The sequence below is a fragment of the Saccopteryx bilineata genome, chromosome 2 (assembly GCF_036850765.1).
Source record: "Saccopteryx bilineata isolate mSacBil1 chromosome 2, mSacBil1_pri_phased_curated, whole genome shotgun sequence".
Lineage (NCBI taxonomy): Eukaryota > Metazoa > Chordata > Mammalia > Chiroptera > Emballonuridae > Saccopteryx > Saccopteryx bilineata.
Window position 1 is genome coordinate 12,441,188 of NC_089491.1, and position 16,593 is coordinate 12,457,780.

General features: G+C 38.1%; 2 protein-coding genes across 2 annotated transcripts; both read right to left on the minus strand.

Moving 5' to 3' along the window:
- LOC136322737 (olfactory receptor 1L3-like) lies at positions 1–1,304 on the minus strand. The gene is given in 3 exon segments (XM_066254641.1): positions 1–476; positions 479–813; positions 1,141–1,304. Coding segments are annotated over 3 exon segments (975 nt in total).
- Positions 1,305–15,101: 13,797 nt separating this feature from the next.
- LOC136322147 (olfactory receptor 1L3-like) lies at positions 15,102–16,205 on the minus strand. The gene has a single exon (XM_066254301.1). The coding sequence runs from the start codon at positions 16,203–16,205 to the stop codon at positions 15,102–15,104; it is 1,104 nt and encodes a 367-aa protein (XP_066110398.1).
- Positions 16,206–16,593: the final 388 nt, after the last annotated feature.

The following is a 16,593-nucleotide window of genomic DNA, read 5'->3' on the forward strand; positions in this document are numbered from 1 at the left end:
TTAGGGTTTATGAATTCTGTTGGATTTTGTAGGAGAGAACCTATTCATTTCAGACTTGATCCTGCCTTGCAGTTTCCCTAAGCTTCGTTTCATGTCTTTGTTTCTTAAAGTATAGATAAATGGGTTTAACATGAATGTCAATACAGTGTAGATGATTGTTGCTATTTGCTTCTTGACTGTATAGCTCGACAGCCCCCGGAAATAGACATAGATGATGCTCCCATAAAACAGAGTCACCACAGTGAGGTGGGAGCTGCAAGTGGACAAGGCTTTGCGTTTTCCAGCAGCTGAGGGAATCCTGAGGACAGTAATGAGGATCTGTAGGTAAGAAATAATGATGCAGATGAGTGGAGCGACCACAGAGGCCAGCCCTTCTGTCATGAGCACTAGTTCATTAACAGAGGTAGAGGAACAGGCCAGTTTCAGAAGAGGGTTGACATCACAAAAAAAGTGATGAATAACATTTGAGTCACAAAGATGAGCTGATGCATCAGGAGAACATGTATGAGGGAGTGGAGACAGGGGAAAGCTACAGAGAAGACCAGTAGCAACATGCAGCATCTGTGGTTCATAACAGTGACGTAGTGGAAGGGGTTACAAATGGCTACGTAGCGGTCAGTGGCCACAGCTGCCAGGAGATAACTGTCCATGTTTCCAAAGGCCAGGAAGAAATACATCTGCGTCAGACACTCAGCATAGGAAATGGTCTTTGTGTCTGATAAGAAGTTCGTTAACATCTTGGGGACTACAACTGTTGTATAGCAAATATCAACAAAGGACAAGAAGCTCAGGAAGAAATACATGGGGTTTTGTGTGGAGAAGTCCTGCTGGGGGTGAGGATGATGGAGACACAAAGACCCAATTCCAGGAACCAGGTTCAGTGACGCAGATCCACTTTATTCAGGAAGTAAACTAGCTTATATACATGGATTCAGCCAATAGGATGTTACAGTGTGTCCTTCATAGCCAATGGCTGAAAAAATCAGGGAGCTGTGTGGTTGGTGCTGAGTCACTTTCTTATAGCGGGCGAGCTCCCTTTCTGGGAATGTGTAGGAGGATTTCAGGTGCTGGAGTGTTCTCACAGCATTGCATCAGCCACAGCTGTTAGGAATGTGCTCTGCGCTCCACCCATGGTTTTGTAGTTGAGGATCAGAGCAGATAGCTAAGATGATGAGCAGATTTCCCATCAAGGTGAGCAGGTATATGAAAAGAAAGAGGACAAAGAGTGGCTTCTGGTCCTCAGGGCAAGAGGAGAGTCCCAAGAGGATCAATTCGGGTTGTTTTGTCAGGTTGAGCATTTCCATGGACTTATACACACCTATAGATAAATAACACTCCCAGCAAAGGATTCTTGTTATCTGGGATGTACATTCTTTTATTTTGTCCTTACATTAAACAGTTAATAATAGAGTATTTACTCAAATGTTTTTTATTCCCCAATATGGACAGATTAGATCTGAAATATTTTTAAAAATTTTATTTTTAAAATTAAATTTAATGGAGTCACATTCATCAGTAATAGTACTTCGGTTTTAGGTAAGCATTTCTACAGCATTTGAACTGTTGATTGTGTTGTGTGCCCATCACCCAAAGTCAGATAGTTTTCTGTCACTGTATATTTGTTCCTCTTTATTAATCTCCCCCAACCCATTCTCTGCAACCCCCAAGAAATGTGTTTTAAATTATTTTTTTTAAATTTTGAGATAAAAATCTAAAGAGAGAAAAGGAGAGAGAGGTATGGAAGGAAAAGGGAGAAAGAGAGAGAGAGAGAGAGCGAGAGAGCAAGAGAGTATAATTAGGATGGAGAGCTTGATTTTCTTTTCTTCCTACTTACTCTGGGCGGATATCAGTCACTACACATGCAGGCTCTGAATCAGGTTCTAGTCAGCTTCTGAGGAAGGATTTTCAGTGGCTACTCACATCCAAGTAATCCATGACATAGCCATCTTACCTAACCTAGCTTGTGGTCGATGAATAACCATCTTTCTAAGTCAAGATTCTTCTTTCTACATCATCTATAATGGAAGCAAAAAAGTCACTTAAAGATATTGAATGGAATGCAAACAGTTCTATGGAAAGAAAGGTGGAGGGAGGGAAAGTGGGAGAGAGGGAGTACCCGTGTGTGAGAAAATTCTCTTTCATATGTCCTTGCTTTTTGAACAATATTTTATGTCCTGAGGTCATGGGACTGTACCTCAGGAGTAAACTAAAGTAAAACACAGTTTAGGTCTAGAGTATAGATGAAAAAAAAAAAAAAAGAAACAACACAAAAAACCCCAAAACGGATATCAACACGTAGCATGGATATAGTTAGCTCTCTTAGTTAGTGTCTGGTGAGGACCAGCTAGCTCTCTGAGATCAGCTATCTATCTGAACCTTCTCACAAGGAATTCTCAAAGTCGATTTCTTACCTGGAAAGGACGTTGAGCTCTTGCCTCATGTATTCTCTTCATTCCACGCCCTTCACTTATGCTCCATGGAATGATTAGGCCAAAAGAAGACAAACTGTCAAGAGAGCATGCAGGAAAGGTACCTGGGAAAATCTCCTAATCCTTCTTGACTCCACATGCTTGCTTCCTTGGACTCTCATTCTTCACAGATGTTAATGGGCATATCCCTCCCTCCCTCATGGGAGTGGCCTCTGAGACTCTGCCAGTAAGTCTGGTGTTTGATGAAATCAAGGGTAAGAAAAATACATTTATTAACTTAGCGCAGGGTTGTCTCCAAGGACCCAGAGGAATTATAGGTGTTCTCCCTTTCCAGGTGGCCTGTTCCCCTCTCCCTGACTTAGGGAATAGTGCAACATCTGCTTACCCTGGCGTAGATGTTGAGCATAGATAACAATGGTCTGTTTATAACTTCCAACCATTGGTGGGGGGAGTGCTTAGCTAAGTGATGTTATCCCATGTAGCACTGAGGACAGAGTTCCAGGCAGAAGACCAGGGTTCAGTTTTATCCTTGAATCTATAAAGTTTGGATTAGGCCTCCCCTAGTACCTTTATTTCTCTTAAGGACAACTACTGAGAGTACTCCAACACTGGGTAACTTCTCCTCCACCCCTTCCAAAACATCTGTTAGGTTAGTAGCTATGGCTTTATGACTGGATTCTCTAACAAAAGAGAGTGTCATAGCCTTTGAACCCAACCTTATGTCATTCTGTCTTTGTTAGTCAACCACCATTTTTGAGATTACAATGAGAGCAAGCCACCATCTTTAAATCTTTAACTCTTCTTAATTTATGAAAGCTCACAGAATTCTTATATCAGGTCCCACCGTAACCTGCTAACTCTAATTGCCCACTTCCTGTCACTTCCTGATTTCTGATCACATCTTACAATTCACTCACCTCACTTACTTATATTTCTTCCTTTACTTGGGTCTCCAGGCTCAAATGCAGCTTCCTATAAAGAGCATTCTTTGATGACCTTAGAGAATGTGTTCTCTGCTCCCTTAGGACATACATTGTCATTAAATAGTAATCCCATTCATTGTCAAATAATCTTTTATTAAAGGGAGACTCACACATTTATGTCCTCTGTGATTTATATGCTTTTTTCATGTAAACCACACAACAACCTCATAACATGTGTACTTATTGTCTCCATTTTTACAGTGTCTTAGGAAAACATGGAAACTATTAAACATAACTTGAACCAAAGGCTGTTTGTAGCCAAACCATGTTGTTGAATTTCCATGCCAAAAGGCCTCTCTGGTTTGCTCTGATAAAATTAAAATTTTGTTAGGTAACAGCTTTGAAATGACCATTGGAGACTCAAAATTTTTTCTTACTTTTTTCTTTGCCAGATTAAACTTCAAGGCATATGCTTTTAGCATCAAGGCTACTTTTCTTTGGAACACTAGTTCAAATGCAGGCCTGATTCCAGAAATTATGTTTTCTTTTATTCAGCTATTGTATTTTCTTCTTTTTAATTTAAAATTTTATTTCTTTTATTCACTTTAGAAAGTTGGACGGGAGAGAAAGAGGGGGGGGGTTGGGATGTAGGAGAAACCATCATCTCCCATATGATTCTTTACCATGCAAGCTAGAGTTTCAAACTGGTGACCTCAGCATTCCTGGTCGAGGCTTTATCTACTGTGCCACCATAGGTTATGCTTATCATATTTTCTTTTTTTATTTTATTTATTCATTTTAGAGAAGAGAGAGAGAGGGAGAGAGAGAGACAGAGAGAGAGGGAGAGAGACAGGGGGGAGGAGCTGGAAGCATCAACTCCCATATGTGCCTTGACCAGACAAACCCAGGGTTTCAAACCGGTGACCTCAGCGTTTCCAGGTCGATGCTTTATCCACTGCGCCACCACAGGTCAGGCCTTATCATATTTTCTTGATAGCCAATATCCAAGACTCATACTATCCCACATTTTAACGTCTCTTACATGGGATGAATTTACATCTATGGCATGTCACAAATGATTAACAGCATTATTTTCCCTCAATGTTACTTTAGAATAATGCATATTATGCTCAAATTCACTAGCTATTTGGTAAATACAAATCAAAACTACAATGAGATACCACTTCACACCTGTTAGAATGGTTGTTCTCATCAATACAGGTAATAACAAGTGTTGGAGAGTTTGTGGAGCAAAAGGAACCCTCATTCACTGCTGGTGGGAAGGTAAACTGGTACAGCCATTATGGAAGACAGTATGGAGGTTACTCAAAAAATTACGTATAGAGTTACCAAAGGACCCAGAACCCTTCCTCTGGGTATCTACTCCCACATTTGTAAAGATTTATTCACAAAGATACATGCACCCCTTGTTCATTGCCGCATTATCTAAAGTGACCTTGACATAGAAAGAAATGATTTATCCTTCAGTAGATGATTTGATAAAGAAGTGTTACATATATACAATGGAATACTATTCAGACATGAGAAAAAATGAAATAGTGCCATTTGTAACAATATGAATGGAACTTGAGACTATTGTGCTAAGTGAAATAAGTTAGATGGAAAAAGTCAAGAACCATATTATTTCACTTCTATGTGGGATATAAAACTGAAAGCAACAAAGGAACAATCCAGAAAAACAAACAAACAAAAACTGACACAGACAACAGTATGTTGGTTACTAAAAGGAAAGTGAGTGAGTGGCAAGTAACAGGTAAAGGGTGTCAAATATATGGTGGTGGAAGATGATTTGACTTTGGGTGGTGGGCACACAATGCAATATACAGATCATGTGTCATAGAAATGTACACTTGAAACCTTTGTAATCTTGTCAAGTGATGTCATCCTAATAAATTTAATATAAAAAATCATCTTCCCTTAAAACTGGTTACTCAGTAGCTATCTCTAATGCTGCCATTGGAAAGTTGAACTCAGATGAGAGAAAGCAAAGCCTCTGAGTTATGGCATTTTCTTTCCTCTTTCTATAACTGAAGCAAAATGTGGTCCCTTGAGGCTAACTCAGGGGACAAATGAGGAGATCTTCCACATGACATCTGGGTGGAAAAGTTACTGAGCCACTGTCTCTGAGTAGCTCTCTTAAGGGGATGTGGTCCAATTTCAGCTTTCTTAACAAGACTCTGGAGAGCTCTTGCTGGAGAACTTCTAGTCTGCTTTACTTTGATGATAATTAACTACTCAGGGCAGCCCTTAAGGACTCATTTAATAGAATCTAGGGGTAAAAGTTTGGCTGCTTTATTTTGATGATAATTAACTACTCAGGGCAGCCCTTACGGACTCATTTAATAGAATCCAGGAGCAAAAGTTTGGCTTCTTGTAAATTGTTGATTAGGAATTAAGCCTGTTGTCTTCTGGCACATCATGTCAGTCTCAACATAATCATGGCCACAGCTGATCTCAACACTGCCCCTGGTGGGAGAATCAGACTACCAAGGCACCTATTGAACCATCTGTCAGAGAAATATGCTTTACCTGGAGAGCAAAAATGTCAATCTCATGATCAGAAGAGCATTTGCTCATCTGGTTCAAAATTGTTTAATAGCCGAGGAACCAAGAGGGGGCTGTGGGGAAGGTCATGGCTTCCCTTGGTGATATCCTCACACAGGTTAAGATATAGATTCAGACAGCTCCCACTTCTACCCATGGTGTTTGGGTAGGCACTTCTGCTTTATACTTAGTAAATTCTCAGTTTGAATTCTGTTTACCACTCACCTCCTGGTGACTTTGTGTAAGTTACTTCATCTCTTTTAACTTCAGTTTCCTCATCATTAAAATTAGATCATTGGCAGCCTCCCCAGGCTTCTGGATTGCCTAACTGTTTCTCGAGGCTGTTGCAGTACTGACATTCAAAAGAGTGGCATTCAGCTGCGTTCTCTTAGCTGCCCTGCAAGGATTCAGAACCAATTCAGCACCATTTTAAAAGACTACTCTTCATAATATTGACATTGCCAGAGGAGTGACTTCGGATCAAAGAAAAATATCACTCTTCCTAAACTAAAAAATTTGAGATTGAATGTCAGAGTAATGGTGGTGTAAGAGATACTCTTGATCTTTCACCTTGAAATTTTAACAAATTGAACAACTTTAATGCAGTAAATGAAATCCAGCTGGGCTTTCTGGCACACCTGAATGATCTACATGCACTGAATGGACTATAGGTGGGATGAGGTGTAAAGGGTTGGGGGAAAATAAAACACTATTGCGATGGGCTTTGGAAAGGAGAGGAGACAAACCTGGAGTGACTTTTTTTTTTTTTTTGCTCTGCTGGACTACAGGGAGGAGGGAAGTTCTGGATTTTATCTTAGGGGTACAGAGAGCAAAACTCATAGTGAATGGTTCTCCCTCTACCAGGAGGAGTGGTGAGACAGAGGGGTAGAGGGCGAAGATAAATCAATGTGGTCAGAGCACAGAGTCATGGCCATGTTCCCATGGTCTGCCTGCAGCCTGCACTAGCAGAGACAGAGAAAACTAAAGTGTGGTACCCATCCTCCCTCATCCTGCCTCCTTCACCTCATGGTACAGAGAGGGGCAGAGAGAAACCCCACAGTTAGCTCTCCAAAACTGTTCTCTTTCCTGAAGGATAGAGGTGCTCCACCTCTGGTCTCCAGGTCTGTTGAGATGTGGACAAGAGAACACAGAAATCTGAGATTGCCATTATTATAGCCATTTAGCCCTCACAACACACCCCACCCACCAATACGACTGCAGCACTGCCTACATAATTGCCACAGCAACATCTCAGAGGACAGCCCAGGAACTTCACAGAGCTAAAGATTATAATATAGTGACACCTACTGGAAGAAACCTCTCAAAATCAAAATTTCTTTTTTTTCTCTTCCTTTATTCGTTTTTTCTTCTATTCTTCTTATTTCTTTTTTTATTTTTGAATTTCATCTTTTTCATTTTTATATTTTTATTCTTAATTTGTTTTTGAAGGATTTATCTTGATTTTTGTTTTGATCTTCTTTCCTGTGGTTTTTCTTCTTGTCATGATTTTAAAATTTTTATATTTTTTATTGTATTTTTAAAACATTTTACAGCTTTTTAGATGTTTTTCTGTTAAGACTCTTAACAACAGCACTCTCGAATGCCATCAAGGAAGAAGAAATTTAATACCATGGCTACAGAAGAAAGTCACATATTTCAAAAAGAAAATAAAAATCTCCAGAAAAATACATCAATCGCTTGAAAGCCTTGGAGTTAAATGATAGATAATTCAAAAGTTTAGTTTTGAAAATACTCAAATGCCCCTGGCTGGTTGGCTCAGTGGTAGAGCGTCAGCCTGGCGTGCAGGAGTCCCGGGTTCGATTCCCAACCAGGGCACACAGGAGAAGTGCCCATCTGCTTCTCCACCCCTCCCCCTCTCCTTCCTCTTTGTCTCTCTCTTCCCCTCCTGCAGCCAAGGCTCCATTGGAGCAAAGTTGGCCTGGGCACTGAGGATGGCTCTATGGCCACTGCCTCAGGTGCTAGAATGGCTCTGGTTGCAACAGAGCAACGCCCCAGATGGGCATAGCATCGCCCCCTGGTGGGCATGCCAGGTGGATCCTGGTCAGGTGCATGTGGGAGTCTGTCTGACTGCCTCCCCATTTCCAACTTCAGAAAAATACAAAAAAAAGAAAAAAAGAAAAAAAAAAAAGAAAATACTCCAATGCAAGAAGGCACTAATAGGCAACTTAATGAGTTCAGAAAACAAATTAATGAACAAAACTAATACCTCACCAAGGAGATTGAAACTTTAAAAACAGATATGAAGAATTCAATAAGTGAATTGAAGACTGAGATAGCAATTTTAACTAATCAAGCAAGCCAGATAGAGGAAAGAATCAGTGAAATCAAAGACAGGCAATTAGAGGTGCTATATGGAGAGAAAAGGAGAGAAATTCACAAATTTAAAAAATGAGCACGCTCTACATGGATTATCTGACTCCATCAGAAAGAGCAATATAAGAGTAATGGGTATATCAGAAGAAGAAGAGAGGAAGAAGGGAATGGAGAGCCTATTCAAATACATAATTTATGAGAATTCCCAACCTATGCAAAGAGTTAGATCATCAAATCTAAGAAGCAAATAGAATGTCAAGTTACCACAACCTAACAGACCTACTCTAAGGTACATCATAATAAAATTCTCAAAAATCAATGACAAAGAATCCTCAAGGCATATAGGATAATGAAGACCATAACATACAAAGGAAATCCCATTAGGTTATCATCAGACTTCTCAGCAGAAACTCTACAAGCCAGAAGAGAATGGCTTGTGCACTCAAACATTCAGTGCACTGAAAGAGAGGTGTTAGCAGCCAGAAACACTATATCCATCAAAGTTATTCTTCAAATATGAAGAAGAAATAAAAACTTCTACAGACATACAGAAGCTGAGGGAATTTATCACCAGAAGACACCACCACTGGAGGACATACTCAAGGGGGTTATTTGACCAGATATGAAGAACAAAACAAATCAAAACTACAAGTAAACGGTTTAACAAAGTCACAATAAAAACAAGTATAGTCTGTGACAACAATAACATAAAAGGAAAGAGGGTAAAGATCTGCAGTAGCAAAGAAGGATGGAGTGCAGAAGCACTCATATGACAAAGGACTCATGTACATATGAACATTTTCCTCTTAACCTAGAAGTAACCACACATGAAAAAACCACTGCTGAAGCACACAGCTTAAAAGAGAAGAAACAGTGGAAAGAGGTTTAGAATACCACCAAACAAATCAACTGACAGAAACAAAAGAGAGAAGAACCAAATAAGGCATAGAGCTATTAGAAAACAAAACAGAAAAAGGCTATAGAAAATCCTCAGGTGTCAATAATTCCTCTGAATGTAAATGGGCTGAGCTCAGCAATAAAGAGGCACAGAGCAGCAAATTGGATTAAAAAGGAAATCCCAACCATACACTGCCTTCTAGAGACACATCTAAGTTGCAAGGACAAAAGTAGTTTCAAAGTGAACAGTTGGAAGATGATTCTCCAAGCAAATAATATCTAAAAAAGAAGAGGTGTAGCCATACTCATATCTGACAATGCTGACTTCAAGACAACAAAGGTAACCAGAGACAAAGATGAACATTTCATAATGATAAAGGGAACATTGTATCAAGAAGACATAACACTTCCTAATATATATGCAGTGAACCAGAGAGCATTAAAATATATAAGACATCTACTAACTGAACTAAAAATAACAGACAAAACACAATCATACTTGGAGATTTCAACATACCATGGACAGCTTTAGATAGATAATCCAAACAGAAATTCAATAAAAAAATATCGGCCTTACATAACACTCTTGACCAAATGGATGTAATAGAGATTTATAGGACATTCAACCCAAAATGTCAGATTATACATTCTTCTCTATTGTGCATGAAACATTCTCAAGGATAGACCATATGTTGGGCCACAATACTAACATCAACAAAATTAGGAAGATTGAAATTATAACCAGCATATTTTCTCATTGTAAGGCATTGAAATTAGAATTCAATCTTAAAAAGGAAATAAAGAAACCCACAAAAATGTGGAAATTAAACAACATACTTCTAAAAACTAACTGGGTCAAAGAAGAAATAAAAGAAATCAAAAGATATATACAGACAAATGACAATGATAACATGACATATCAAAATCTTTGGGATGCAGCAAAAGCAGTAATAAGAGGGAAGTTTATATCATTAGAGGTTTATATCCCAAAACACGAGAGATCCCAAATAAACAACCTAGCATCACAGCTTAAGGCACTAGAAAAAGAAGAGGAAAGGCAACCCAAAGTCAGCAGGAGAAAAGAAATAGTAAAAATTAGAGCAGAACTAAATGAAAGGGAGAAAAAATTATAGAAAATATTAATACAACAAAGAAATGGTTCTTTGATAAGATCAGTAAAATCAACAAACCACTGGCTAGACTCACTAAGGAAAACACAGGAAGGACTCATAAAAGAGGAGAACTTATCACAGACATTATAGATATACAAAAGATCATAGTAGAATATTATGAAAGATTATATGCCATCAAATTCAACAACCTAGAGGAAGTGGATAAATTTCTAAAACTATAGAGTCTTCTTAGACTGAACCACAAAGAAGTGGAAAACCTAAACAGACCTTTAAGCAGAGAGGAAATAGAAACAACCATCAAAACCCTGCCCCAAAACAAAAGTCCAGAACCAGATGGTTACCCCAGTAAATTCTACCAAACATTCAAAGAAGATTTGGTACCTATCCTTCTGAAAATCTTCCCAAAATAGCAGAAGAAGCAGTACTTCTCAACACATTTTATGAGGCCCACATAACCCTCATATCAAAACTTGGCAAGGACAACACAAAAAAGAAATCTGCAAACCAATACCTCTAGTGAATATAGATGCAGAAACCCTAAACAAAATATTAGCTAATCAAATACAACACCACATTAAAAAAAATCATACATCATGATCAAGTGGGATTTATTCCAAGAGAACAAGGATGGTTCAACATACAGAAATCTATCAACATAATACACCACATTAACAAAGAACAAAAATCACATGATTCTATCAATAGATTCAGAAAAGGCATTAGATAAGATACAACATCACTTTATGTTTAAAACACTCAATAAAATCAGAATAGAAGGAACATACCCCAACATAATAAAAGGCCATATATAACAAAACATCAGCTAATAACATTATAATGGTGAAAAAAATGAAGGCTTTTCCTCTAAAATCAGAATGAGACAAGGCTATGCACTCTCTGCACTCTTATTCAACATAGTTCTGGAGGTTTTAACCAGAATAACCAGGCAAGAGAAAGATATAAAAAGCATTGATATAAAAAAAAGAAGTAAAGGTATCACTTTTTGCAGATGACATGATCCTGTATATAGAAAACCCCAAAGATTCCACCAAAAACTATTAAAAACAAGAAACCAATACAGTAAAGTTGCAGGATACAAAATCAATATACAGAATTCTACTGCTTTTCTACATGAAAACAATGAAACTTCTGAAAATTGACTCAAAAAACCAATTCCCTTTACAATTGCAACAAAACAAATAAAATGCTGAGAAATAAATTTAACAAAGGATGTGAAGCACCTGTATACTGAAAACTACAAAACATTATGGAAAGAAATTGAAAAAGACACAGTGAAATGGAAAATATTTCCATTCATGGATTTGAAAAATCAACGTAGAGAAAATGGCCATTTTACCCAAAGCAATATGCAAATTTAATGCAATAGTTATCAAAATCCCAATGTCATTTTTTAAAGAAATAGCAAAAAAATTTACCAGGTTTGTGTGGAACCATAAAAAACTCCAAATAGCCAAACCAATCCTGAGGAAAAAGAATGAAGCCGGAGGTATCACACTACCTGATTTCAAATTATACTATAGAGCCACTATAATCAAAACAGCATGGTATTGGCAGAAAAACAGACATACTGACCAATGGAATGGAATTGAGAGCACAGAAATAAAAGCGCCTATATAAGGACAAATCATCTGCAACCTAGGAGCCAAAAAAGCACTCAATGGATAAAAGAAAGCCTCATCAGTAAATGGTGCTGGGAAAATTAGAAATCACATTGAAAAGAATGAAACTTGACTACAGTTTGTCCCCCTGCAGAAAAATTAATTCAAAATGGATCAAAAACTTAAATATAAGACCTGAAACTAGAAATTACACAGAAGAAAACAAATACTAACCTCATGGACCTTGGCCGTAGAGAACAATTTATGAATTTGACTCCAAAGGCAAAAGAAGTAAAGGCAAAAATAAATGAATGGGACTATATGAAACTACAAAGCTTCTCCACAGCAAAAGAAACTGGCAATAAACAAATAGCTGACTAAATGAGAGATATTAGCAAACAACAGCTCTGATAAGGGGTTAGTATCCAGAATATATAAAGAACTCACAAAGCTCAGCAACAAACAAGCAAACAATCCAATTAAAAAATGGGGAGAGGACCTGAACAGACACTTCTCCCAAGAGGACATACAGAGGGCCAACAGATATATGAAAAGATGTTCATCTTCACTAGCTATTCAAGAAATGAGTATTAAAACACAGTAAGATACCACCTCTCACCAGTTTTATTGGCTATTATCAACAAGACAGATAATAGCAAGTGTTGGAGAGGCTGTGGAGAAAAAGGAACCCTCATTCACAGCTGATGGGAATGCCAATTAGTACAACCATTATGGAAGAAAGTATGGTGGTTCCTCAAAAAATTAAGAATAGAATTACCATATGACCCAGCAATCCCTCTACTGGGTATCTACTCCCAAAACTCAAAAACATTGGTACATAAAGACACATACAGCCTTGTGTTCATTGCAGTATTATTCACAGTGACCAAGACATGGAATCAACCAAAGTGTTCCTCAGTAGAGGACTGGATAAAAAAGATGTAGTAGTACATATGTACAATGGAATCCTACTCAACCATAATAAATAGCGACATAATGACATTCATGACAACATGGACAGACCTTGAGAACATTATACTGAATGAAAGAAGTAAATCAGAAAAAGCTAAAACCTGTATAATTTCACACATAGGTGGGATATAAAACTGAAACTTATGTACATAGATAAAAGTGAAGTGATTACTGGAATGAAGGGATTGTGGGGGAGGTGGAAGCGGACGTAATTGAATGGGCAGGGGTGAGGAGGATGGTGGAAGAGTATAAAGAGGGACAAATATTAGGTGACGGAAAATGATTTGATGTTGGGTGATGGATAGGCAACATAATCAGCAGTTCAAATGCTATAGAAATGTTCACCTGAAACCTATGTACTCTTATTATCAATGTCACCCTGTTAAAGTTAATTTTCTAAATAATATTTAAAAATAAAATAAATAAAAACAAAGAAAAAAATGATAACATTAATTTCCACTGGTCAGAATGTTGGATGATTGATTTGTGCTAGTTACCTTTTCATTACCATGATAACCTTGTGTACATGTATTGGCATCTTTAAATTTATTAAAAATATATGCTAAAAAGTACAGTTGGTTCCCTGTATCCATGGGTTCTGTATCTTCAGATTCAACCAAATGTGATAGAATATATTTTTTAAAAATATTACCTGTGATAGGGGAATACTTGAGTTTAAAAACTTGGCAGTAGTTAAAGTTGATAGACTTAGTGATTAAGGTATGGAAAACTTTGTTTCAGGAGCTAGGATGCATGACCAGGCCTACATGACTCCAGGAGAGCTGTAAGAAGTTCAGCCTTTGTACCCATAATAAAACCAAAACTAAAATTAAATTGTAGAAATGAAGTTATAGAAATAAAGTATGATTTCTGCATGGCAAAATCATTTCTTTTAACAACTTTTTATTCAGTAGCTACTCAATTTTGGAGGCTTATGGTGACTGTACAAATTCACTTGTTATATTTACTAGTACTTTTTGCTCCCATGCCCATAGCAGACACTGTAATCAATCTTTATTCCTCCTTCATTCAGCCCAGAGGTAAAGACAAGATGTTTTCACATCAGCATTTCAGGAGGTCTTTATTAAATGATAAGAGTAGGCATAGATGTGAAAATTAATTGATAAAACATGTAATAAAGGAATGAAATTGAGTAATACTCATACAGACTTTGTCTCACCTGAGGTTAGGGACAATTAAGACAAAATCAAGAGTTTAAAGACTCCTCATTCTGTCACTTAAAAACTTTAATGTCATCCATTTATTTCTTGTCTGAAGTACTACCAGAGATTAATTCCTTTGATTTAGTCATTTCCATGTGTTAAAATCACCAGGAGAGAGAGAGAAATCACACTGAACTGCTGTTTTTCTTCATAACACAAGGTAGAGTCAGTCACTCATCAAACTGCGTTGCTATATAATTCATTTCCCAAGTAATTTGAAGCCTCTTTTGTATCAAGCATTCTAAATAAAGCTTCTTACCAGTAATATACATAAATTTTTAAAATCTCTAATCTAGTGGTCATAGGAAGCATTTCTGACTACATGGAATAAAACTTTCATTCTTAAAAAGTGACAGAGAAGAGACATGGAAACACAAACATCTCTAGAGAGAAGAGCACACAGGCAGGCAGCCCCAGGATGAGTCAGGTGATGAATGCAGCCTGAGCAAATGAAGGGAGGCAGAGTAGAGACCAAAACGTGTGTAGAGGCATAGAGCTGGCTCACTATTAGTCAGGTGATCCATGTCAGTGTTGGGAATCTAATGACTCCCAGACCCAGGGTATCCAGCTGTATGGAGAATTAAGAAGAGGTATTGTAGTTCTAACAAGGTGTGATGGGGGAACAGACTACATTGGGAAGCTCTTAGTCTGATAGGGAGGCCACACACACACACACACACACACACACACACACACACCGGCAAAGATATTTCTAAGGGTTTTGAATAAAATTGATTGGTTAGGTATGGAAAAACATCTCTGCACATATTTAGATTTTTCTATAGATGTGTACTAAAATTTTCTGGAAATTTAGTAAACAAACAGTTGCATTCATACAAAGATAGAAATATGTGAGGTTCTAAATTAATATGTAAGGATTAAACATAATTTTCTGAAATGGAGAGATATTATGGGGTGAGCTTATAATCATAGCACTGGTAGCAAGACAGGAGTGGAACTGTCCTTGTGTAACAGAGACCCCGGGGTGGGAAGCCACTGGGCACTGCTACAATGAGGAAAGGGTATTTCTCCCTATAAGACTTGAGTCAGCTGCTGGTATGTGTTTGTTTGTGAATATGTGTGCACTTGAATATGCAGGTGGTTCTGTGTGTGCAATTGCACAAATCCATACATTACAATTAGGGTTATGAATTTTTTTGGATTTTGTAGGAAAAAGCCTATTCATTTCAGACTTGATCCTGCCTCGCAGTTTCCCTAAGCCCCGTTTCATGTCTTTGTTTCTTAAAGTATAGATAAATGGGTTCAACATGGATGTCAATACAGTATAGACGATTGTTGCTATTTGGTCCTTGACTGTGTAGCTCGACAGCCCCCGGAAATAGACATAGATGATGCTCCCATAAAACAGAGTCACCACAGTGAGGTGGGAGCTGCAGGTGGACAAGGCTTTGCGTTTTCCAGCAGCTGAGGGAATCCTGAGGACAGTAATGAGGATCTGTAGGTAAGAAATAATGATGCAGATGAGTGGAGCGACCACAGAGGCCAGCCCTTCTGTCATGAGCACTAGTTCATTAACAGAGGTAGAGGAACAGGTCAGTTTCAGAAGAGGGTTGACATCACAAAAAAAGTGATGAATAACATTTGATTCACAAAAGCTGAGCCGATGCATCAGGAGAACATGTAGGAGGGAATGGAGGCAGGGGAAAACTACAGAGAAGACCAGTAGCAACATGCAGCGTCTGTGGTTCATAACAGTGACGTAGTGGAAGGGGTTACAAATGGCTACATAGCGGTCAATGGCCATAGCGGCCAGGAGATAACTGTCCATGTTTCCAAAGGCCAGGAAGAAATACATCTGCGTCAGACACTCAGCATAGGAAATGGTCTTTGTGTCTGATAAGAAGTTCGTTAACATCTTGGGGACTACAGCTGTTGTGTAGTAAATATCAGCAAAGGACAAGAAGCTCAGGAAGAAATACATGGGGTTTTGGAGTTGAGGATCAGAGCGGATAGTCAAGATGATGAACAGATTTCCCATCAAGGTGAGCAGGTATATGGTGAGAAAGAGGACAAAGAATGGCTTCTGGTCCTCAGGGCGAGAGGAGAGTCCCAAGAGGATGAACTCGGGCAGTCTTGTCAGGTTGAGCATTTCCACGGACTTATATGCACCTACAGATAAACAACACCTCCAACAAATGATTCTTGTTATTTGGGACATGATCTTTCTATCTTGTCCTTACACTAAACATTTATTAATAGAGAATTCATTAGAATGGTTTTTCTTATCAAGTATGGAAAGATTAGAGCTGAAAATGTTCATTTTTAGTTTTATTTAGAAAATTAAATTAATTGGGTCACACTGATCAATAAGAGTACATAGGTTTCAGGTAAACATTTCTATAGCATTCGAACTGTTGTGTTGTTGTGCCCATCATACAAAGTCAAATCATTTTCTGTCACTGTATATTTGTCCCTTTTACTACATTCCCCCAACTCTCCTCCCCAACCCTCCAAAAGTGTGTTTTAACTTATTTTTT